The following is a 22,697-nucleotide window of genomic DNA, read 5'->3' on the forward strand; positions in this document are numbered from 1 at the left end:
TACTGATAGTATGGGGTAACCATAACTGGGCTATATCATCTTCTACAAAAAAAAAAAAAAAGCTTACTATTCAAGGTGGGCAACAGTTTTTGGTCAATGAGACTGATTCTCTTTCAGTGACACGATTGAGACAAAGCTATTCATACAGGTTTCTATACTGCATTGTCAAATTATCCGTGGGATGTTCATTCATCAATAACAAATTAACATGCATTATTTGTAAAAACAGTGACAAGCAACCTCCAATTCAGTCTGAATCTCCCTTACCATGGTTTATAATTGTATTATACATCCATCAAAAGAAACCTGCAATGATATAAACCGGTCATGCAACATCTTCACAACCAGAGTACATCAGTCAAAACAGCATTTCAAATAATTTACCAGGAATCAAAGAAGTAACTGGTGATGAACTCCCTCAACTATAATGCTTTCTTCTAGATCTAAAACGGTAACGAATTATCCGAACAATCATCACAAAACTAATGAGAACCACACCGACTTGCAGAAGTAAGATTATCTTCAACCCTGGAAACAACCAGCAGAAACTTAGTTCCATTAAGTTGGCAACTGCGTTAAAACTATCAGAGACACAAAATACCTTCTAGCTTCTGAATCAAATCCTCCAAATTAGCTTGATTTTTTGATTCTTTTGCATCAATGGAGATATAAGTACTACGTTTGTACTCAATATTCCCTCCCATTACACAAGTGTTGGGACACCTGAAGCTGCCATCATATTCATCACTTCCATCACAGCAATCTATCAAAATGTTCATTGACAACAAGCAGGAATTTCAAGGTGGAGGCACAAGAGTATTCTTACTTTTCTTAATCCAAAGAAAAATGCAAATTCAAATTAAGACAAAATAGAACAAATCTGGATAGAAAAAAAATCACGTTCAGTTCCACAGAACTTTGTGGTGGCATCAATATAACAAGTCTACACCTAGTGTAAATTTAGCTAACTTTAACAGAGAGACATTTGATATGACTTAAAGACTAATATTTAACAAAAAGGAAGAAGCACAGGGAATATGACATTGTTCAAATCTATTATAGTAAGACATTGTTCAATCATCAATTTTGTTCACAGCCACTAAATTGCCCTCATCAAACTGCAAAAAGGAGGTATATCATCCTATATAAAAATAGCATAACAAGCAATCTAAGTCTCCAGACTAGTTCTGAATCCAAAACAAAACATTGACATGCAAGTCACAACAAAGACATTGACAGACATGCAACCCGAAACAGTAAGGTTCTCATCGATATTATCTCCAGTTAGTTCCATATTAACACAAGCAACATCCCAAAACTTACAAGCTCCATGCCTGAACCATGTTTTTTACATTTTCCAATATGCTATCACAATGAAGGAAACAAAAGTGATACTGTGATCATATGAATTATTTACCACAAAAATGATCATTAACACGAGAAGAGAAAATGAACTGAGGTGTACTTCCTACATTCCTGCAATAAAATTTGCCTGCTGGACAAGCTGAAGTTCCTGAAAATACAAGAAAGAAGGCTTAGTTTAAGCTAATAACCAACAGATAAACAACATGATAATGCATATTGAATGAAGAATAATAACTGGTAATCAATTAATACAATTAGTTCAAGCAACATGAAGACATTAAAAAAAGGCATAACTCACTCTTAAAGAAGCTTAATTGGCTTGAACAATAAAATTTTGCAGAAAAAAGCCCGGCCATAATATAAATAATACTAGTGGATAATAAATATACCCATTAGAACACAGAGAGAATGAAGCATCCAATCTTGCAAATCTCCGCCTAGGTAAAGAGATATGGCAAGCATAACATCATTTTGGAAGAAAATCAAGGTCCTACTTAAATAAGGACTGGATACATAGCTAATATAGAGGGTATTATCTAAAATATTTTCCCCTAATATTGGTTTCTGGACTGCATTAAATCATTTCATCACCTTATATCAGCCTACATAGTATAATTGGCAACCTCTAATGATTCATATAAATTACCATACCGGTCATTCAATCATATTCTACATAGAAATATCCGATAATATCGAAATCTGATGAATTAAAAGAACAATCCAATACCCGGTTCGTCGGTCCCGTCAATGCAGTCGCAAAAATTGTCGTTAAGACGGTCTCTGGTGAAGGATTTAGACCCATCTTTACACTTTATAATCTCTGAAGAAAAGTAACTCTCATCTGCAAAAACATTAATTAATTGAAGATTTTCAGGATTATTAGAAGCTTTTGGGAAAGGAAGAGAAAGCGTTACCAAGTGGGTGAACACCAATGATTGAAGGGGATTTACAGTGAACAAAAAGGACTTGGAAACAGATAGAAATCAGAATAATAAGAATCCAGTTTTTGAACATCCTGCTTCCTGGGCTTCTTCATCGAAAACACTGCAACTTAGCCAATTTTATTCCACAATTAGACCTTGACTCGAGAGTCAAGAGAGACTCGATTGGTTGGCCATCGTTAAATCGTATTTAAAAATAATTTGAATTCGATCTGAATTTTTTAATCATTTAAAAATTTTATCAAATGTTATCAAAGGGCTTGTCCTTACCCAAAGTTTCCTTTTGTTTTCCAAATTCTCATTTATTAGTTTTAATAAATATAAACACTCAATTATTAGATTTTGTTATTATTAATAAAATTATTATTTTAAAATTTTATTTAAAAATAATAATTTATACTTACTTATTCATTTTATTTTTAAATTTTAATATTTTTTTCTAAATTATTTTTTAAATTATATGTATATTGAGATTTTTTAAATAAAATTTTAAAATAATAATTTTATCGCTGACAAGAATAATAAAATCTAAACACTCAATTTTGGCCTATTTCATATATATTTAGAAAAAATAATTTTTGAAAAAATTATATGGGCAAGAGAGAGAACAGTTAACCCTAAAAAGAACAAACCCTAGAGAGGGTATTTGTTATTTTTTAAACTTTGGGTTAAGAAAAAATTATAAGATTTTCAAACTTAGAGAAGAAAATATAGTAAAACTTTAATTTTTTAAATTTTTCAATAAATAACAGTTTTACCCTTAACTATAATTGAAATTTTTAACAGAAATTTGCTTATGAATAATTGTTTGAGTTTTTAAAAATTAGAGAATAAGAGTTTAAGTTTTCATTATCCCTTAGGTGGGAAAAAGTCTTTTAGCCTATGAAATATTACTATCTATACAACATTTTAGAGAAATAATGTGTATTTGATAAATTTTAGAATATTAAAAGCGTTTATCACAAATTTCAATTGTTGATGTGATAATTAAAATTTTTATTATAATATTATTATATTATTTTAAAAAATGTATTTTTCAATACAATTAAAGTACACGAAAAATCCGATTTTTAATACACATTCACACTATGTGTCTTTCTAATCGGAAGAAATAAATATATCATGATCAGAGATCGAAATCAAGCATGCCTTTGTCCTCCCATTGATTCAACAAAATGAACCTATCAGAAGACAAAACAAGAGAATTAAATTTTAATTAGGCTCATTTATCAAGTAAATAATCAAAATAAAAATAATCATCAAAATAATAATTACCTGAAATGTAGTATTGCTGGTTAAAGCCTCTAGTGATAGAGTGTTCATGTTGAGAAACAAAATTCATAGATTGTTGCAGTCGTTGTGGCTCCTGTTGCTCCACTGGAATATTAACAACACCACCAACATCTCTTTCCTGCTTTATTTTTGTAGGATTTTGCACAAATTGCACCATCGAATCCGCTTTATCGCGACAAATGTAATTCCCTGCGTTGTTGTTATACATTGCTTCTTCCATACTCAGTACATTATTTGCTTCATGCCATCCGATTAAAGGTGGCTGGAAAATCATTCCCCCTTGTCCTGGTAAACCCCCGACTAATTGATGACTTTGGTGGCGGCTTTGCATTAGGGCTTGGCTTTTGTACGATTTAAGTTCTTCACAAAGTCTTTTATACTCTCCATAGGGACCTAGAACCGGATTCTTCTGCCTCCAAAGGGCTTCCCAGATGAGTGAGTCTACAACTTTTGTTCTATCTTCTTCGTCGACACCATACACAATCTTTATGACGTTGCTCACGCCAAATACTTTGTGAACCGCCTGAAATTCTCGGCTCTTATCGGCCGGAAAATAGACCGCCAGTTTGCAGCCCTCGATGCATTTTTTCCTTTGATGCTTGCATGCAGCACATGCTGGCTGCACGCTTGATCTACCAGAGTTATCGTTGTTACTTTGCATCCTATAAATTATTTCAAAACAAAAACAAAAACAATCAAACACAGAATTTTCTATGTAATTATCGAAAAATTTACAGATAACAAACCTTGATTACATACAAGTATTAAAAAGAAGATGATCAAAGAGGATGCAATGATTAAAGAGTTTGAGGACAGTTGATTAGGGTTTTGATATGTGATAGAAATAAGGAGAGCCGCCGGAAGATAATAATATATAATTCTTAGAGAAGAAGAAGTAACATACGTTTAATAAAGAAAGAAATCTAGCCTTAATAAAAATCAAATCTAAATCTTTTAGCTTTCCTTAAAAACAAAATTGGAATCACCTTAAAAAATCAAATTAACCTTATAAGATTATTTTGAATGAACAAAACTATTTTAAATAAATAAAACTATATATATCCACTTAATTTCGTCTCGGTAAAACAATGAAATGCCCATCATATATCTTATATTAATAAAGAATTTATCTTTGAGTTGAATTATTTTTTTGGAGTTGAAATGTTTACCGCCATCAAGTAAAACTTTAAGGGCAATGATCAATCTTATAAATTCAAGAGTTTTACCAATCAATTTTATAAAATTAAAAGTTTAATTTTGATATATTATTAATAAATTTTTAACTTATTCTTTTATTATTTTAACTACTTTATCATCCTGTCATCCAATATTATCAAAGTGGAAGTGAGAAAGCTTTGTAAAAACCATAATAATTATATATTAGAAAAAATCACATATTGAAAATTATCTTTTAAGACTTTAACTGAATTCTCATTCTATGAATTTTTACTGAACGTAAAAATGCAGGTCCAAAACCCATACAGTCCAATTAGACCCACTCATGCCATGACCCATCATATCATTGAGAGCTACACCAAAATATTCATTTCTCTTTCACATCAAGCCGAATAAAGATCTTTCATGGTTAAATAACTATATATTAGCAAACACCCCTCTAATATATTCTAATAGCCAAACCCAAATTGCCCTGATCAAGTCGTTTCAGTGATAAAACATGTAGAATTTTTTAGCAGAGGGGTTTAAATTTGAGATTTGACAGTATTATATCAATATAAGACCTTTAACTTTATTTAATATAGTGGTTATGAGACTTATTACTAAATCTGAGTTTTACTTATTTAGATTAATTGATTCAATCCTAAAACTAGAGGGGTTTCTTTCATTAAAAAAAAAAAAAAATTAGCCAAACCTCACAATTTTATCTTCCTAACCCATAACTATTTTTGTACCAGAAGTTAAAAATGCCACTGTATTTTGCACTAACTTTTAATTTCTCCCTATGCCCAAAAGGGTTAACCAATGAGTATAATTATTTGGTTTGGGTATTAGTTTTCATGATACAGAGTTATTCATGGTTAAATAGGCAATGTTTAGTTTCTAAGTATTCATGATTGAGTGTATCCCTTGTCTAACACTTGACCAACTAACACTACCGCCAAACATTTCTCTTGTTGGCCTTTAGTCTCTTCTTGTGACTGTCCTTCCCCTTGAAGAAACAGAAAGCCATTTGGCAATCATAGTAAACCAAAAGATGTCTAGCTAAAGTTGGGTGCTTTAATTTAATACTCTTCACCCTTAAATGCCATCGTCATCACTGATTTAATATTTTCATCAAAGTAAAAAAGTATAAAGAGACTGTTTAGTGTTCATGGAAGAGAAGAAAAGGAGTTGATAAAGAAAATAGAATAATCTAAATTATAAAAAAATGAGTACCGCTGGATTCATCAAGTGTGTCACCGTCGGCGATGGAGCAGTGGGCAAGACTTGCATGCTAGTCTCCTACACTAGCAATACCTTTCCAACGGTATGGTTGCAATATAATATCATATGTTAATACGTTTCTTCTACTGATTTACATAAATTTGTTGTAACATCTTTAATCCAATTGTTGGGTTAATTGTTATAATATTGTTTCTTTTTTTACACATTTTATCTTTTCCGTATTTTGTCAATGTGAGATTCACCAGAAATCTCAAATTTTGTTTTCTTCATTTTCTCTTCTCATAGGACTATGTGCCAACGGTGTTTGACAACTTCAGTGCTAATGTGGTGGTGGATGGCAGCACAGTTAACCTTGGACTATGGGATACTGCTGGTGAGCTTGAGCTTGCTTAAATGATTTTGTTATAACCAAGAATTAGGTGGCTATAAATTTCTCCCGTATTGGTGTATCCAGGGCAAGAGGATTACAACAGACTTAGGCCTTTGAGTTACAGGGGTGCAGATGTGTTCTTGTTGGCCTTTTCTCTCATCAGCAATGCTAGCTATGAAAATATTTCAAAGAAGGTTACTTGTAACCCACTTTGATTTCTATTTTCAAATTGTTGAAACCTGACATATAGCAATTTCTTGGCACACAGTGCATCCCCGAGTTGAGGCTTTATGCCCCAACTGTGCCTATCATTCTTGTTGGAACAAAAATGGGTAATCATCGGTCTACTTGTGTGAAAGAATTAATCATGAGTAGCTTCTCATCAGTCTGACATATTAATATTAGAGTTATCTAATTTGATTCAGATTTACGAGATGACAAGCAGTACTTGATAGATCATCCTGGCGCTACTCCAATCTCAACATCACAGGGGGAAGAACTGAAGAAGATGATCGGTGCTGCTGTTTACTAAGAGTGCAGCTTCAAGACGCAGCAGGTAATTTGGTTAATTTTTCTGAACTTTCTCAGTATAGAAACAGTTTTGATAGTGATAAAAGTAATTTGAAACGACGTGATCCAATGTTATTGCAGAAAGTAAAAGAGTGTGTTTGATGCTGTGCAATCAAGGTTGTTTTGCAACCTCCGAAACTCAAGAAGAAGCCGAGAAAGACAAGGCCATGTCTGTTTCTGTAAAATTCAATTTCATCTTTTATGTTCCTCTTCTACCATGCATGTAACACCCGTCCTTCCTCTTCCATTTTGCTATTTCTTTACTTTTTTTTTTTTTTTAATTATTACCTGACGGTTCAACAAGGCAATTTTGTCAAACTCTACGAATATCTTTGCTCTTTTAAAGTAATCTTTGTACCGGTCACTTTATCTGATAATTAATATTTAATTATATAATATTATATTATTATTTATACATAAACTTACTCATTTTGTATGGTACGGATGATTACGTAATATTCCCTGTAACAAATTGGGCCTTACAAACCCAAGCCCACTGAAACTGCTTACCCTTAACCCTCTACCCCACCGTTAAATAACCCAAGGAATAGTGTCAAAAGACTAAAGTACCCTTAACGGCGGCGAAATGGCAGTCTTCTAAAAATTCTGGATCCGAAGGGTTTTTCATTCCCAAAACCCTCGAAGAAACCTCTCACCTCACAGTAACTAACGGTTATCAAATCAAAGCTCTAAGCCATCTTCACATGCACACAAACTAAGAACGCTCAAACACTTGAACAGTTTCCAAAACCAGAGCCATTCTCTCCAGGAATGGCCGGTCCCTTACTTCTCCGTTCACTCTGGTCAACCTCCAAGAGATCATTCTCCTCATCGCCGTCTTCGTCTCACTTCAAATCCTATCTGTCATCCGCGCGCTTTTTCTCCACCGCCGCCGATGCCGCTGTATGTCCAAATCCAGCGTTGGACCCTGCGCGCCTCCGCAACGTGGCCGTCATAGCGCACGTTGACCACGGTAAGACTACGCTTATGGACAGGCTTTTACGACAGTGCGGCGCTGATATCCCTCACGAGCGCGCCATGGACTCCATCAGCCTTGAGCGTGAACGTGGTATCACCATCGCCTCTAAGGTTTGTTTTGCAATTTTATTTACTAATTCAACTAAACATTAAACGTATCGTTTTTCTGGTTTTGAATTTTCTAATTGAACTGTATGATATGGTAAATTACTGAAACAACAGCAGTACTGTATGCTACAACTGCAGCTTATCACTTATAGATTAAAGCTATGTCGAGAAAAGTCGTTCAACTTATTGCTGATAGAATTACTCTTAAAACCTATATTATCTTACTATATTGAAAAGTCTTGCAATATATGTTGTTCACTACATGATAGTGGTATTAATATATTGGTAAATGAGCTAATATATATCACCGAGATATAATTTCGTTGGTTTTGTCAAACCATGCAATTGCAAATCTTTGTATTTTAGTATGTTATTGTTAATTTGATGATTTCTGTTCTCAAATTTGATTAAAAAATATCAATACTATCAGTCATACTTTACTTGCCCTAACTTTTCCTCTTTACTTTTTTCCCTACTATCCTAAACCATTTCCAGGTTACATCTATATCATGGAAGGAAAATGAACTAAACATGGTTGATACACCTGGGCATGCTGATTTTGGTGGTGAGGTATGTCTCCACTGTGATTATCTTTTTAGCACATATTGTCAGGACTTACCGTTATTTATGTTCTAATTGTTGACTAATAACAGAATATATTATTTGTCTGCTTTAAAAAATCTAAGTGGAAGTATAATAATGTGGGCATGGAGATCTGACTACACAACATGAATTCTCAAGTTCTTTCATATAGGAGAAATCAAGAGGGTATAGAGTGCTGACGACATTGTGTAAATTATAATATAATTTATAATGTTTGATTTTTGACAGTCCACATTGGTGGCCTGCTGCCCTAATACTTTCTACTAAGAACATGTTTTATAAAAATGTAAGACTTAAATTGTTTAAATCTATTAATAGGTGAATAAGGAAAGCAGCATATTGTTTTCGTGGCAAAGATGAAGTGAATGAAATGAGAAAAAAAAAAGAGCCTGCAAAACTTTTGCTGAATCATTTGATTGATATTTGCTTAGCTTTATTTTGGATGGTTATAGGTTGAGCGGGTTGTTGGCATGGTGGAAGGAGCAATTTTAGTTGTTGATGCTGGTGAAGGTCCTCTTGCACAGACAAAGTTTGTTCTTGCCAAAGCCTTGAAATATGGGCTTCGTCCCATTCTTCTTTTGAACAAAGTTGACAGACCTGCTGGTATGAATATTTTTCTTATAGAAAAATTCTTTTTGTGGATAGCTTGTTCACACTTTGTAATTCTGCGTTCCTATCAAAGCTGGTCTCCTTATTACTTCTCCAAATGAAGTAGCTAATTTACAATTCCAAGATTATATTATATCTGTGGCTACCATTTGCATATGGCATTCAGTTTAGAGATGAAATTGAATTTACGTTTCTCTTTTCTTATTTTATTTGTTTTTAAATATTTGTCTCAGTCCTTATGTCTATGGTTGTTGATCTTTCAGTTTCTGAAGAGAGGTGTAATGAAGTTGAGAGTCTGGTTTTCGACCTTTTTGCAAATCTTGGCGCCACAGGTAAAAATTATAATTTCGAAAGTGTTTCACTTGCTCTAGTAATAACTTGGATGGAGTATTATCAATAAATTTTATTATATCTATGTTAGAGGAACAACTAGATTTTCCAGTTCTCTATGCCTCTGCTAAAGAAGGATGGGCATCTTCCACCTTCACCAAAGATCCTCCTGGTGATGCAAAGAACATGTCTCAGTTGCTTGATGCCGTCATAAGACATGTTCCTCCACCTAATGCAAGCCTTGAGGCACCATTCCAGATGCTGGTTGGTATTCATTACTGACTGCTCTGTTGAGTGTTTTATGTGCATGTAATTCTGTTAATGCTTTCCTTGGTTTCTTTTTTTGGCTGCGGATGTACATATACTATAATTAATTGGTGTGGGTCTATTTGTTTGTTATGCTGGATAAAGATCTGATTATAGTTGGATTGAAAAATTTTGGCCACCAAGATGAAGATTTGCCAGATTATGCATTTTCCAGTTTGTAGTTTGTCATTGTTCTGTAAACTTGCTGCAAGTCATCTACCTGATTATGGTGATTGTTAGGTGCTCTTTAATGAGTTTTTTTGTTGGCAGTGTCAGGTGAATGGTACTTGTGCTATTTTTGGGTGTACTCTTTGGGACTATGCTCTCCTTGCTGTATTTTTGCTATTTTCATATGAACACAGTAAATTTTAACAGTTATCTGGCATAGATTTTATTTACTTACTATTTTTACATTTAGCCTTCTCTTCTTTTTTGTTCTTAAGTCATTTATTTATTCATGTGCTATTCATTCCACTAACCCTTTTTTTTAGGTGAACATTGACAAAGATACTTGATGTTGCCTTTCAGGTTACAATGATGGAAAAGGACTTCTATCTTGGCCGGATATTGACTGGACGCGTTGCTTCTGGTGTCATTTATGTTGGTGACAAAGTACATGGACTTCGTATTACTGATTCTGGGACTGAAAAAATCGAAGAAGGAAAGGTTCGTTTTTATGTGTTAACTGAAACCATTTGATCCCGATTCACATTATTTTCAATCTGCTGTTGGGTGTTGGGGCTGAGCTGTAAGCTCCAGTTTAATGGTTGTGCTGTATTCAATCAAAATGGCTCAAATTTAGTGCTAAAGCTTTCAGAATTAAAATTATTTCAACTTTTTTCCTCGTAGGTACACCAAGTTACTTTGTGTTCTCATTAATGTCAATTAGATTGATGATCTTAATTTTGTAGGTTCTAAAGTTAATGAAAAAGAAAGGCACAGGCATGGTTTTAATAGACAGTGCAGGAGCAGGTGATATTATATCAATAGCTGGTATGACAAAACCGTCGATAGGCCATTCAGTAGCAAATACAGAGGTATTTGGGTGCATCTTATGGTCTTTCTTCTGAGATTTATAATGCTATGGTATATCATACATAACGTTTGATATTTTCAGATTATTTGGGGTATATTTTCTGTTAAAAAGTGTATTCAACTGCCTTGTTTTGTGAAATACTACAATAACTTCTGTTTGGATTTGTTTTATCCCTAATTGGATTATGATTGTTCTGATAGGTCACAACTGCATTGCCCACCATTGAGTTGGACCCCCCAACCATTTCCATGACTTTTGGTGTGAATGACTCTCCCTCGGCTGGTCGTGATGGTAGTCATGTATGTCTCAAACTTTCCCTTTTATCTTTCCCTGACATTTATGTTGCTTTATGCTACTTCAAATATCCTGGTTTTCCATGGTTGCTGGCATATGATGATATGCATTTCCTAATGCTGCATATTCATCCTGATGATGACTGGTCATGGTTATTGAAAGTAAACTTAGCTACATGTTAGATAGAGAGAGGGATCGGATTTCATGATGTTACTTGTTGATGCCTTATATGCTTACACGGTTGGAGTTTTATTTTTTTACATCTCAATTCTTTAGAAATGCCTTATAGGAAACATTGCTGCACCTACCTTTCTCAAAAGTTTGTATAAACCCTAGCAATATGTTTTTACTGATTTCATGCTGGACCGCACAAGAATTTTTGCTGATCTACTATTGGGGAACTGTATGAATTGTCCCAGGGATGCTTTGGCTGTAGTATAATTCTCTTCCACACCAAAATGCTTTAAGATATATGCATATCTCTTTTTTCTACTATCTGAGGTGATGGTTTTCTTGTTATTTTATAATTATAGTTGACAGGAGGAAAAATTGGTGATCGTTTAATGGCTGAAGCTGAAACAAACCTTGCCATAAATGTACTTCCAGGCTTAGCAGAAACATATGAGGTTCAGGGAAGGGGCGAACTTCAACTTGGTTTGTATCTCCTAATATTGTATTTGTTTATTTATTTTTCCAATCTTGAAATGTGTAGCCATGAATTACATCCTCTTGTATCTCACATATTTTTTTTTCTTTTTTCAATTTCTGCTGATTCTAATCTTTCTTTTATGGTAAATAGGTATACTAATTGAGAATATGAGACGTGAAGGATTTGAGCTTTCTGTCTCACCACCAAAAGTCATGTACGTTTTTAAGATTTCTTATTAAAGCACTGATTTTGTCTCACTCCATATTCATGATGCATGTCATCTGTTTGTGTCCGATGAATAAAAATTCCATGTGGTTGGATATATCAAGATTTTGGAAACCTCACAATACTAATATTGATTTGAAAGAGAGATCAGAAGTGAAAGGTGAAAAAACTCTAATATATCTATTAAAGTTTTTTAGCGTTATCTGGGATGCAACTTACTATAGAGTCAAAGTATTGTTTACAGGGGACAATGTGGTTTTTTTCTATTTCATTTTCTGGATTTATGTTGTTAGTTTAACTGAAGTAATATCTAAATTTGTGTATGAGTGCCACTGGTCTGAGGTAGGTCCTACTGAAAAAAGTAATAACAATCAGATTATTTTGCTTGATGTTATCTTTTTTCGGAAATCTCTCTTTTTCCTCTACCGTTAGCTTTCTGTGTTTCAATTTGAAAAGTTCTCATATATTTGCTTAGCTATATATTTTTGGGTTAATTTCAGTTATCTCCTCTCACTCTTTAGTGTAATTTTACATATACTGATTTTAGCTTGGTAATTATCTTTGACCTTCCCTATAGTATTGCTATCTTGCGCACTATAAACATTAAGCAAAATCTCATGGGAGGTTGCCTAAAATTAAGAAAAGTTTTAAAGACGGTTAACAATAATTAAGTAGAATCTTAAGGGAGGTAAGTAATACTTACAAAGGGAGGTCAGCAATGATACTCAAACTATAAGGGGGCGTTTGCAAAATTAATCCTACATGTTTTTTTTTTTTTGGTAATTATGTGTTAAGAATCAAAATTCCTACATAGTAATAAAGTTAGTTTCATGTTTATTATAATTTTTAAAAAATCATAATTCCTGTTCATAAAGTATTAGAAATCTAATCTGAGTGATTGTTTCATTGTCAAAACTGAGAGGAAACAGCATTTGTGTGTATCAATTTTTTCCAGAGCTGCTCTTGCCATTATAAAAATCTCTTGGCCTTTCCTGCTCCCATGTTTTGTCTTATACCTTAATTTTGTGCTCTTTTCTTTTATGGTCTTGAATAATATTCCTTCCCAAATCAGGTACAAAACCGAAAATAATGTGAAGCTTGAGCCAATTGAAGAAGTGACTATTGAGGTAGGATTTATGATGTGCATATCAACTGGTTTCTCACTCATGTAATTGGAACTTTTTACATATGAAGATTTTATTTCAGGTTAATGAAGAACATGTGGGGCTGATTATGGAAGCTCTTTCTCATAGGCGAGCTGAAGTTGTCGACATGGGTCCTGTCCCTGGAAATGATGGCAGAACCAAAATATCTCTGACTTGTCCTTCAAGGTTAGTGCTTAAATTCTCTTTCCATCAAATGCAGCACATACAGCGTATTTTCAAAACCTGATGGTTAAGAATAAATGAAAATCGAGACTCATTTTGATGACACAAGATTTGGATAAAGGATATTGAGGTGAAATGAATAAAGAATAGAATATGAGGTATCCCTATTAAAGAGTGGCAAAGGCAAGGTGCAAAGAAACCCTCTGAAATAATTGCTAATATCTTTGTTTATTTGTTTCTTGTATGGTATGAGTAGCCTTGTGGCCAAAATTCATCTAAAAGGAAATAACTTGCTAGTTAGAAGTTAAGGCCCACATTGGTCTGTACCTGCTTTGATAAATGGTTTGTGATGCTAGAATATTGGTGGATGCTTTCCTTTTCTTTTGATGTTGCTTACTTTGTTTCAAAGTGTTGGGAGTGTTCGATTATCCTTAAAAAATATAATTTTCTTGTCTGTTATGTACTCAGGGGCCTTGTTGGTTACAGAAGTGTGTTCAGCAGTGACACCCGAGGAACTGGCTTTATGCACCGTGCTTTCCTAAGTATGTGTTTTTAATCTAGAGATTTTTCTTCTCCCTGTTACTTTCTATTTGTTGTTCTTTTATATCATGTCACAGGTGTAGTAATTCCTTAACCATGTAGGTTGATGAATTTTGTAGTCCAGAGCTTTAGTTTTTTGAAAGATCAGGACTGGGCATAACTTTAGTGTATTTATGTTTGTTGGAAACTAGAAATAAATCCCTAAAGTTTAGGGATACAATTTCAAATTAATTATTGTATATACTTTGCATTTTATTCTTTCTTAGTTTAGCTTGATTCTTTCTTGGTTTAGCCTAATTTTTCACAACCTAATTCCCTATAAATAAAATTAAGCAAGAATTATTCAATATCTCAGTTCTTGTTTCAATGTTCACCTATATATAACATTTATAATTAAAAAAATGTACAGAGAAATAGGAATACGTCTAGATTCTAAAATGGGTTGATTCCTGAAATTTGTGCTCGGCAATTTGGTGGTAAATTATATGTAGTGGTGCTTGCTTATTGTCAGTTCAATCTTGGAGTATGACTACATGGGGGTAGTCACTTTTATTTAATGAAGGGCATGGATTCTGGGGGAATTGAAATATTATACTCTGTCATAACAGGTAGACAGGCTTTGATTAAGATTAATCTTGGTACAGTTTCTTAAAAAAATAAAAACTTAATGGTTAATGTCAGTTTTGATAATCAAATTTCAGTTCATAGCAATGACCTCATTTTTATTTTTCATCATTACCTTGACCATTTGGCTTTGAGATGAGTTGTGAATCAGAGACTGGTGGAAGACCTGAATGCACTGTTTACTTTTTAAGTTATTGTATGTGTCCACGGCCTCACTTGTTCTTGTCTTATTTTCTTTCCCCTTTTTGGCTTGTATTAATCATCACACTGATGTTCATTATAATCTGTTTTGCAGAGTATGAAAAATATCGAGGGCCTCTTGGGAATGTTAGAAAAGGAGTGTTGGTACGTTCATCAAATGCCATTCTGCTTCATGACATCGTATCTCAAAATTATTTGTTAATCTTCACTTTCTTACCAAATAGAGCCAAGTATTGTTCATAACTGTAGAAGATGCTGTGTTTTTCTTTGCATTCTTATTTTCTGAAGCACACATATTTATGTTGCAAATGGAAGACATCCTTCATGCTGTAGATTTTATATTGTTGAATTTTATTGATAGTATGCTTTAAATATGTGTTTGTTGCTAAGATACCACCAATTATTTAATGCTTGAAAATGTATGTTTTATTATATGTTTTATGATTGAAGTCAATCCTGGAATTTATTGTGCTAGTTATATTTTTCAGTGTTCTAGCTGATGTTATCTGTTTACTCATTGAACAGGTATCAATGGGCTATGGTTCAATCACAGCACATGCATTAATGAGTTTAGAAGCTCGTGGAATTCTTTTCGTGACTCCTGGAATGGAGGTTGTCTACTTTTAATATCCACTTATACTCCTTTCATTTTTGCCTCCATGCTCTACTCAGATTCATTATCATCCATATGTGATATATAATCTCCAGTCTTTGAAATTTGAGAATGAGCGGTAGACTTGCTATCTTCTGGTTTTTGTCTGATATCTGCACACATATATATATATATATACATATACATATATATCAGACAGCTGATGCTTTTCTAAACTTCCTGTCTGACCATCTTTTCATTACCCCTGACTCTGGTGGGATTGATGTCTATATGTTACTGAGTCTTGTTATCTCACATGATGTGTTGTAGTCTCTTTGTATTCAATGTGTATCAAGAAAAGGTTGAGGATCACATGTGTTGGCTGTCTGTTGGGTTGTTGGATAATATGGTTTGGATTGGATAAAAAGAATGATAAACATTTCATGAAAAGAGTGAAAGAGGTCATCTGTGTTCAAATAATTTGAGACAAAAACCTTAGCAAGTAGATCCTCTAAGTTTGGCTTTTCATTTGACTTGCAGCTAATGTCATTGTATTATGTGCAGACATATGATGGCATGATTATCGGTGAACATTCACGGGATACAGATCTGGATGTAAGATCGATCTTAACTCTTCATTATGCATTTTTGTTTTATCAAGGTGACCGACTTGGCTATTATTTTCTTTTGCAGGTCAACCCAGTGAGGGCCAAGGAACTTACTAATGTCCGGGCTGCTGGCAAGGACGAGAACGTGAAGCTGTCTCCGCCTCGCCTTGTATGCATTTTTCTACCATTTTTGCTTTTATTTTTCAATATAAATGCTTATTTGTTTTTCAATCTAAGAGCTGCTTACACATACAGTGCGGCCATTATATTCTCGTGGAGCTTGTTTTTTACTAGCATTTTTATATATTGACTAGTGTTTTTTTAAAACACTTTACTTAACATATTTTGCCATTGATGAGTGTCACTGTATAAAGGAGCATGGTGAACTTATCTTTTTGGCATATCAACAAGCGTCAAGAGATAACTGCCATATAATTTACCATACAAAGTTAGAGAATCAGTAGCAATAGGCTCTTTTTGGTTGGTGGCTAACTAGAAACTTTTTCAGCTATGTTTTTGGTTTTTGATATGTTATTTATTTCCTGTGCAGATGACCCTGGAAGAGGCTATAGGGTATGTAGCTTCTGATGAGCTTATTGAGGTTAGTTGTGAATAATATTTTATTTCATTTTTGGATATAGGAGAAGACTTACCTTAGTTTGTTATAAAAATTTTCTAATTTGTTAGGCTTTACATATTATGTCATTTTTAATCCCTACTTTTCTGAAGCCTTGAATGATAAACACATAACATAATTGGCGGCTTCTGATTGAGGAATTTCTCTTCGTCTTCTTCCACCAGTTTTAACTCAAAAATCAAAGTAATCCTTGTCCTTCCCAACCCCCTGTAAGGATGTAATCTATCTGGAATCCCACTGAATGATATTAGTTATCCACTGAACTAAATGGCCTAAAGAGAAGTATAAGTTTCTCCTTTGTCATTGATTGATAATTTGGGCTGAAATTTTAATTAGTGAACTGAAATTTGTCTATGATTTTGCTTGTCTAATGATATCATATAATATGTATGCAGGTAACACCCAAGGCCATTCGTTTAAGAAAGAGATACCTGGAAGTCAACAAGCGTAAAGCCATGAGTAAAAGGCCAAAGGAATAAGCCTTTGTCCTTAACAAATTTTTATTCTACAAGATTGTTGTACAAGAGGATTAATTTATCGGTGATACAATTTTGTGACCTTACAAAGTTATGATACCTTAATTGCAGGCAATTCTTTTAGTTGGTAATAGTAATAGGTTGATATATGAACATGCATAATTATTCATTTACAAACAATAAGGACTAAGGATCCTCAATGTTGTATCTGAGAAACAATAATTAAAAATAGAATATTACATTTCCTGACCTGGTGTCAATATCAGAAGATATTCAATTTTTGTAACTCTATTTGCTGGGAAATTGAGGAAAGAAGCTAATTCAAAACTGTCCTTCCTGATTCGTCAAATGGGCGGAAAACCTGAGGAACAACTCCTTGTTTGACATTCTTTGTTATTATTATTATTATTTTAATTTTGAGATGGCATAGAGGTCATATGGAATGCATAAAAGAGTTGAAATGGTAATAGGCTAATAGCTACGTTAAAGAGTGTGAACAGAGGAAATTTCTGGTCTGGAGGAAATGGTTGTGAAATTTAGATAGGAACCTAATCAAAACAAGACTGATTCCCAATTTCCCATGCATTTCTTTTCAATGTCAAATTTTACAAATTAATTAATTAAAATTTAAAATGTTACTGTTTTGGCTGGCTAGAAGATGAGGTTCAAAATTTTGAATTTTGAAATTTGATTTTGACAACAGAGAGAAAGGTAGCGCGAGTAATGGCAAGATTTGTAAATATCTCGTGAAGGCATCCCGTAGAAAGTAATTTCATATTTTCAGTTTATTTATTTATTATTATAGAATTAGAATTGGAGATGAAATGAAAATAAAATGAAAAAGAAAGGAATAATAGCGATAGCCAGTTTGAGTTTAAATTTCAGAGATGAGTTGAGGCAATTATTATATAAAGATTTGAAAAGCCCAGGCCTTCTGCAACTCAAATGTACAGATCATCTTGATCCATTCCTTTTTCTCACATAAAATGGGAGCTTACAGGGCTGATGATGACTATGATTACTTGTTCAAAGTGGTGCTAATTGGCGACTCTGGTGTTGGTAAATCCAATCTCTTGTCACGATTCACTAAAAATGAATTCAGTCTCGAATCCAAATCCACCATCGGCGTTGAATTCGCCACTCGTAGCATTCGCGTCGACGACAAGGTCGTCAAGGCCCAGATTTGGGATACTGCTGGCCAGGAACGGTATATTTTTTTCTTAATTATTATAATATTACTTCTCATACGAAATCTACAAATCTTGTTATCTGAGATCCCTACCTCTTACTCTCTTTTATAAATTCGCTGAATTGCATGGGATGTGATGAATGTTACCTTTATATTTTTGCCTCGGAGATATTCCTCATTGTGTTGAGCTTTGATCTGCACAAGGAGATGCATAATTTTGGCGTCTGTATCACTCTAGTTTGAGATCTAATCTATCATCATCACTACTCATTTCCATCTTGGGATGACTTAAGAAATTGACAATGATAAATAAATAATGTGGGAAATTAATACGCTTTGATTGGATTCATATTTGTTTTTAACTGATTTGTACTAATTTCCCTTGTTGGCATTCGGGTTCTTCTTCATTGGCAGCTAATTACATGTTTGCTTAATGGATTTGTACAAGATAAACCTTGTTATCATTTCATTGATGCAATTTGATCATCTTGTATCAGGTACCGTGCAATCACAAGTGCATACTACAGAGGAGCGGTGGGTGCATTGCTTGTTTATGATGTTACACGGCATGTCACATTTGAGAATGTGGAGAGATGGTTAAAGGAGCTTAGGGGTCACACTGATTCCAACATTGTGATCATGCTTGTTGGAAACAAGGCAGATTTGCGTCATTTGCGGGCTGTTTCCATTGAGGATGCTCAGTCATTTGCTGAGAGGGAGAACACCTTTTTCATGGAAACCTCTGCCCTAGAGTCACTAAACGTTGAAAGTGCCTTCACAGAAGTACTCACTCAGATTTATCGAGTTGTCAGCAAGAAGGCTCTGGATGTTGGTGATGACCCAGCAGCCTTGCCCAAGGGACAAACTATTAATATTGGCTCTAAAGATGATGTATCAGCGGTGAAAAAGGCTGGATGCTGCTCTGCATAATCTGCAACAACAACAACAAAAAAAAAAAAAAGAAATCATGGTGGTAAAAACTAATTTCTCCTCTTTCTCAAATTTACATTTCCATAGCTTGGAGACACCTTCATTTTCCTGTGAGATCACATTGAGTAGTGCAGAAACAAACTGTAGTTGTGTGTGTCAAAGTTCAATTGACATTATAAGCGGTCAGATCTAAGATCTCACATATGGTGCAAGCTTTTTTTCTTAATATATTGTCTGTTTTGTCTCCCAAGTTTATTATAGTTTGTAGTGAGTATCCAGTCTCTAGATTAGTTTAAATTTTATTCCAGAGGATTAAAATTTGGAAAGTATGTTAAGATAATTCTGTTCTCCATCTTGATTGATTAACTATTGGTAGTGGGAACTGTGAAGGCAGCATTTATTTGGTCAGCATGGTGCATGAGATGTTTGAGGTTATAATGAATGTGTATGTCTGTCTTTTAATTTAATCTTCCCAGGGCAGTTAGCAGAGGTGGTGTCTACTGGATAGTTTTGGCTCACCTATTCAAACAAATTCTTTCACGTATAGGAACTTCACCATCCAAAAATTTTGAAAAAAACAAAAAATCTTACCTTACCATCTAAAATTTCATTGATTAGATCATCTCATTCAATCACTTCAACAAGCCAATTGGCTCACCTTGGATATGACTTTTTATCTTTGAGATTGCGCTTGAATCTCATTTTATCTTTAATCTTTCAATTATGACATGCCCTGATATACTCTTCACCAAGAATGACATGCATCGGTCCATGTCAAGATAGGATTGTTTTATACACAAGGAGAAAATAGAAATGGCAATTTGGGCCCGACTTTAGGGGCCCCAACCCTAACGGGGAGGGGATTCCCCGATAAAAACAGGGAAAGGGGCGGGGATGGGGATGAAAAAAATCCCCGTAATCGGGGACGGGGATACATATGTCCCCGCCCCGCCCCTCCCCTCCCCTCCCCTCCCCACCCCCTAAATCTAATATATTAATATAATAATTTATAAACTATTAAGTTATAGAAATTTTTACATTATGATTTATTAAAACTATAACTTTAATTTTACTAATTTTTGAATTATCAATTATTAGCTTTTACTAATTTCTAAACTATTAATCTAATATATTAAAAAAACCCCAGAATCTCATTATCATAAAATACAAATGTACCAAATTAATTCTATTTCAACTTCAGTTAGTCAATCCACCAGGTTTTACACAAAAAAAAAAATTATAACTTGATAAAATCAATTAAAGTGAATAAAAAGTATTAAATTTAATGTTATTATAAAATTACCCTAAATCACATACATGAAGAGTTACTAATGAAGAGATTGATTATTGAATATTGTTAGATTTTATGAAAACTTTGTATTTGAGCTAAAATAACAATGAATATTTTGTAGCTCTTATAACAAGTGATATTTTTGGAGAATATAATTTATTTTATTTATTGAAATACATAACAGAATTAAAATTTATATTTACGGGTATGGGGAGAGGATTTTTTCCCGCGGGGACAGGAAGGGGATAGGGAGGGGATTTTCTTTCGCGGGGAGGGGATGGGGATTTTTTTTTATCCCCGTAGCGGGGACGGGGCGGGGACGGGGATTGAAATCCCCTACGAGGACGGGAACGGGGATTGACATCCCCTCCCCATTGCCATCCCTAGGAGAAAGTACAGGTTAGTAAAAGTTGATGAGTGATTAACAAGAAATAGGCTAAACCGTGGCAAAACCACATCGTTTGAGAAGCCAAAGAATGTTACGTCTAGCCATGCCACAAAGGGAAAGGGGAATAAAAATTGTTCATGTAAATTTGTCATCCTAGGAGATTTTTTAAAATTCTGTTAATTTTGACTAATATGGTACTTTTGAAAAGTAGAATAATTAAGTATAATATAGTGTTTTTAATTTTTTGACAGTGTCAGGATTTTATATGTTAACGAAGTTAGATTTTGAGTGAAGAAGTATAATTTATATCATCAAATGGTGGACAAGTGTTAATGGGTGAAACCTTAGGTGAGAAAATATATTTCAATCAATTTTAAATATTGACATTATTTCATTATATATGAAATATATATTTGAATATATAAATAGATACATAGATGATATATCATCATGTGATTAGATATTATTTTATTTTTTAATTAAAAATTATTTATTATATAATAATATATCATCTGAGTATTTATTTTATGTATATACATATATAGTTTTATTACAAAAAAAAAAGTTCAAATATCTGATTCTTGATCTTTCCAGACTTATCATATTATCCTATTAAAAAACAAACAATGTAAAGCGTTTGTATTGATCAAAGTAGGTCATAAAAAATATTTCATTTTTATTTTAGAATAAAAGTCGAATTAATCAATTAAAATTGTCAAATAGGTTGGGTCTATCCATGATCCTACCTCATATAGTAGCAGATTAGGTTTTAAAATTAGATACAAGACCCATGGATTAACTTATTACTGTTTATATAATTATTAAAATAATTAATTAATTAATAATTATAATATAAAATTTTTTTTTTATTAAAATTAATGAGTTTGATCTGTTATTATAAAATCTGATTACGAGTCCCATACTTTCCATGGATCAACTCAATCCATAACACTTACTACAGAGCGGACGTTACTCGGTCCGATCCATTACCATAGTGCCGCCTCATATTCTTAACAGGGAATAATCGACATTTGAATGCATTTAAATTGTCCTATACTGCCACCTAATCCATAACGTCGTTATTTAGAAACCCAAGGCGATGGCAATTTGGAGATGGAGAAAGTAACTGTCAAACTCAATCAACACAACACAACCTTACCTTTTCTTATGACATCGTGGGCTTTGTCGAAAGGTTCCCAGTTTCCCATCATCTCTGTTAACTTTGACACGCGCCTTCGAGGAGAGTATGGAAGATAACAACATTAGCAATTGTTAAGAATTAATTGAATTCCAAACTAAAGTTTGAAGAGTAGGGCACACAGAATTAAATTTTGGGAAAAGAACAATTTTTTCCGCAAGTTTTAGTCTTAAAAGTATATTGATGGTAAATGAAAACCTTAAATTTCTATTTAAAGTTTAATTTATTATGATATATATTCATATATTTTTTATTAGGGTTAAAAAATAAATTTGTTATTTTATCAATAAGATTAAAATAATTAAAATTTTATCTTATTTTCTCTCTTTAATTTAAAAAATTAACATTTTTTTCTTGAATTAAATTTTTAAAAATTCCTTTTTCCCTCCTGAAATCTAGTCATTTTCTCTAGCGACATTCGACTAATGATGAAGGAGTTTTCGTCTAGAGGCCAACTTTTAGGCGACGATCGTCATTCAAGAAAGATGACCGTCATCCAGATTTGGATGATAAACGCCGTTCAGATCTTTGGAAGATGGAGTGTCATCCATTCTGGACAATGCTTCGTCGATAAGGGTCATCTAGAATGGATGACGCTCTATCGTCTAATAAAGG

At 33.5% G+C, this 22,697-nt stretch overlaps 5 protein-coding genes across 6 annotated transcripts; 3 read left to right on the forward strand and 2 right to left on the reverse strand.

The window, feature by feature from the left end:
• Nucleotides 1-86: 86 nt before the first annotated feature.
• LOC123196457 (glucosidase 2 subunit beta) lies at nt 87-2,522 on the reverse strand. The gene is made up of 6 exons (XM_044610502.1): nt 2,280-2,522; nt 2,093-2,206; nt 1,418-1,513; nt 602-763; nt 385-528; nt 87-306 (listed from the first exon to the last, which is right to left on the reverse strand). Exons 1-5 carry the CDS (start codon nt 2,377-2,379, stop codon nt 419-421), a joined length of 582 nt encoding a protein of 193 aa, XP_044466437.1. The 5' UTR covers nt 2,380-2,522; the 3' UTR covers nt 87-306; nt 385-418.
• Nucleotides 2,523-3,473: 951 nt separating this feature from the next.
• Nucleotides 3,474-4,260, reverse strand: LOC123196562 (LOB domain-containing protein 2-like). The gene is made up of 2 exons (XM_044610619.1): nt 3,582-4,260; nt 3,474-3,487 (listed from the first exon to the last, which is right to left on the reverse strand). The coding sequence occupies exons 1-2, from the start codon at nt 4,258-4,260 to the stop codon at nt 3,474-3,476; spliced, it is 693 nt and encodes a 230-aa protein (XP_044466554.1).
• Nucleotides 4,261-5,985: 1,725 nt separating this feature from the next.
• On the forward strand, nt 5,986-6,904 carry LOC123196759 (rac-like GTP-binding protein RAC2). The gene is made up of 5 exons (XM_044610871.1): nt 5,986-6,084; nt 6,288-6,375; nt 6,457-6,566; nt 6,641-6,704; nt 6,798-6,904. Exons 1-5 carry the CDS (start codon nt 5,986-5,988, stop codon nt 6,902-6,904), a joined length of 468 nt encoding a protein of 155 aa, XP_044466806.1.
• A 630-nt stretch (nt 6,905-7,534) lies between these two features.
• On the forward strand, nt 7,535-17,335 carry LOC123196757 (50S ribosomal subunit assembly factor BipA). 2 transcript variants are annotated; one of them, XM_044610870.1, is made up of 19 exons: nt 7,538-8,031; nt 8,524-8,598; nt 9,084-9,234; nt 9,504-9,572; nt 9,662-9,834; nt 10,405-10,542; nt 10,788-10,913; nt 11,113-11,211; nt 11,740-11,860; nt 12,006-12,069; nt 13,153-13,207; nt 13,287-13,411; nt 13,877-13,950; nt 14,868-14,917; nt 15,299-15,385; nt 15,930-15,980; nt 16,059-16,142; nt 16,524-16,574; nt 17,006-17,335. In XM_044610870.1, exons 1-19 carry the CDS (start codon nt 7,714-7,716, stop codon nt 17,087-17,089), a joined length of 1,995 nt encoding a protein of 664 aa, XP_044466805.1. In that variant the 5' UTR covers nt 7,538-7,713; the 3' UTR covers nt 17,090-17,335. The 2 variants fall into 2 exon arrangements, with proteins under 2 accessions (XP_044466804.1, XP_044466805.1); XM_044610869.1 differs by having other exon boundaries at nt 7,535-8,031; nt 15,930-16,142.
• Nucleotides 17,336-17,939: 604 nt separating this feature from the next.
• Nucleotides 17,940-19,613, forward strand: LOC123195443 (ras-related protein RABA1f). Its single transcript, XM_044609126.1, has 2 exons — nt 17,940-18,293; nt 18,773-19,613. The coding sequence occupies exons 1-2, from the start codon at nt 18,073-18,075 to the stop codon at nt 19,203-19,205; spliced, it is 654 nt and encodes a 217-aa protein (XP_044465061.1). The 5' UTR covers nt 17,940-18,072; the 3' UTR covers nt 19,206-19,613.
• The last annotated feature ends 3,084 nt before the right edge of the window (nt 19,614-22,697 follow it).

Source organism: Mangifera indica, chromosome 14, assembly GCF_011075055.1.
Source record: "Mangifera indica cultivar Alphonso chromosome 14, CATAS_Mindica_2.1, whole genome shotgun sequence".
Lineage (NCBI taxonomy): Eukaryota > Viridiplantae > Streptophyta > Magnoliopsida > Sapindales > Anacardiaceae > Mangifera > Mangifera indica.

Coding starts and splice junctions, on each gene's coding strand:
- LOC123196457 (XM_044610502.1), bottom strand. CDS start 2,379: ATGTTCAAAAACTGGATTCTTATTATTCTGATTTCTATCTGTTTCCAA. Junction 1,514..2,092: donor TGACGGGACCGACGAACCGG/GTATTGGATTGT, acceptor TTGTATTTTCAG/GAACTTCAGCTTGTCCAGCA. Junction 764..1,417: donor TGTTAATGATCATTTTTGTG/GTAAATAATTCA, acceptor ACATTTTGATAG/ATTGCTGTGATGGAAGTGAT.
- LOC123196562 (XM_044610619.1), bottom strand. CDS start 4,260: ATGCAAAGTAACAACGATAACTCTGGTAGATCAAGCGTGCAGCCAGCA.
- LOC123196759 (XM_044610871.1), top strand. CDS start 5,986: ATGAGTACCGCTGGATTCATCAAGTGTGTCACCGTCGGCGATGGAGCA. Junction 6,085..6,287: donor CTAGCAATACCTTTCCAACG/GTATGGTTGCAA, acceptor CTCTTCTCATAG/GACTATGTGCCAACGGTGTT. Junction 6,376..6,456: donor TGGACTATGGGATACTGCTG/GTGAGCTTGAGC, acceptor TGGTGTATCCAG/GGCAAGAGGATTACAACAGA.
- LOC123196757 (XM_044610869.1), top strand. CDS start 7,714: ATGGCCGGTCCCTTACTTCTCCGTTCACTCTGGTCAACCTCCAAGAGA. Junction 13,208..13,286: donor TTGAAGAAGTGACTATTGAG/GTAGGATTTATG, acceptor ATTTTATTTCAG/GTTAATGAAGAACATGTGGG. Junction 16,143..16,523: donor AGCTGTCTCCGCCTCGCCTT/GTATGCATTTTT, acceptor TTTCCTGTGCAG/ATGACCCTGGAAGAGGCTAT.
- LOC123195443 (XM_044609126.1), top strand. CDS start 18,073: ATGGGAGCTTACAGGGCTGATGATGACTATGATTACTTGTTCAAAGTG. Junction 18,294..18,772: donor GATACTGCTGGCCAGGAACG/GTATATTTTTTT, acceptor ATCTTGTATCAG/GTACCGTGCAATCACAAGTG.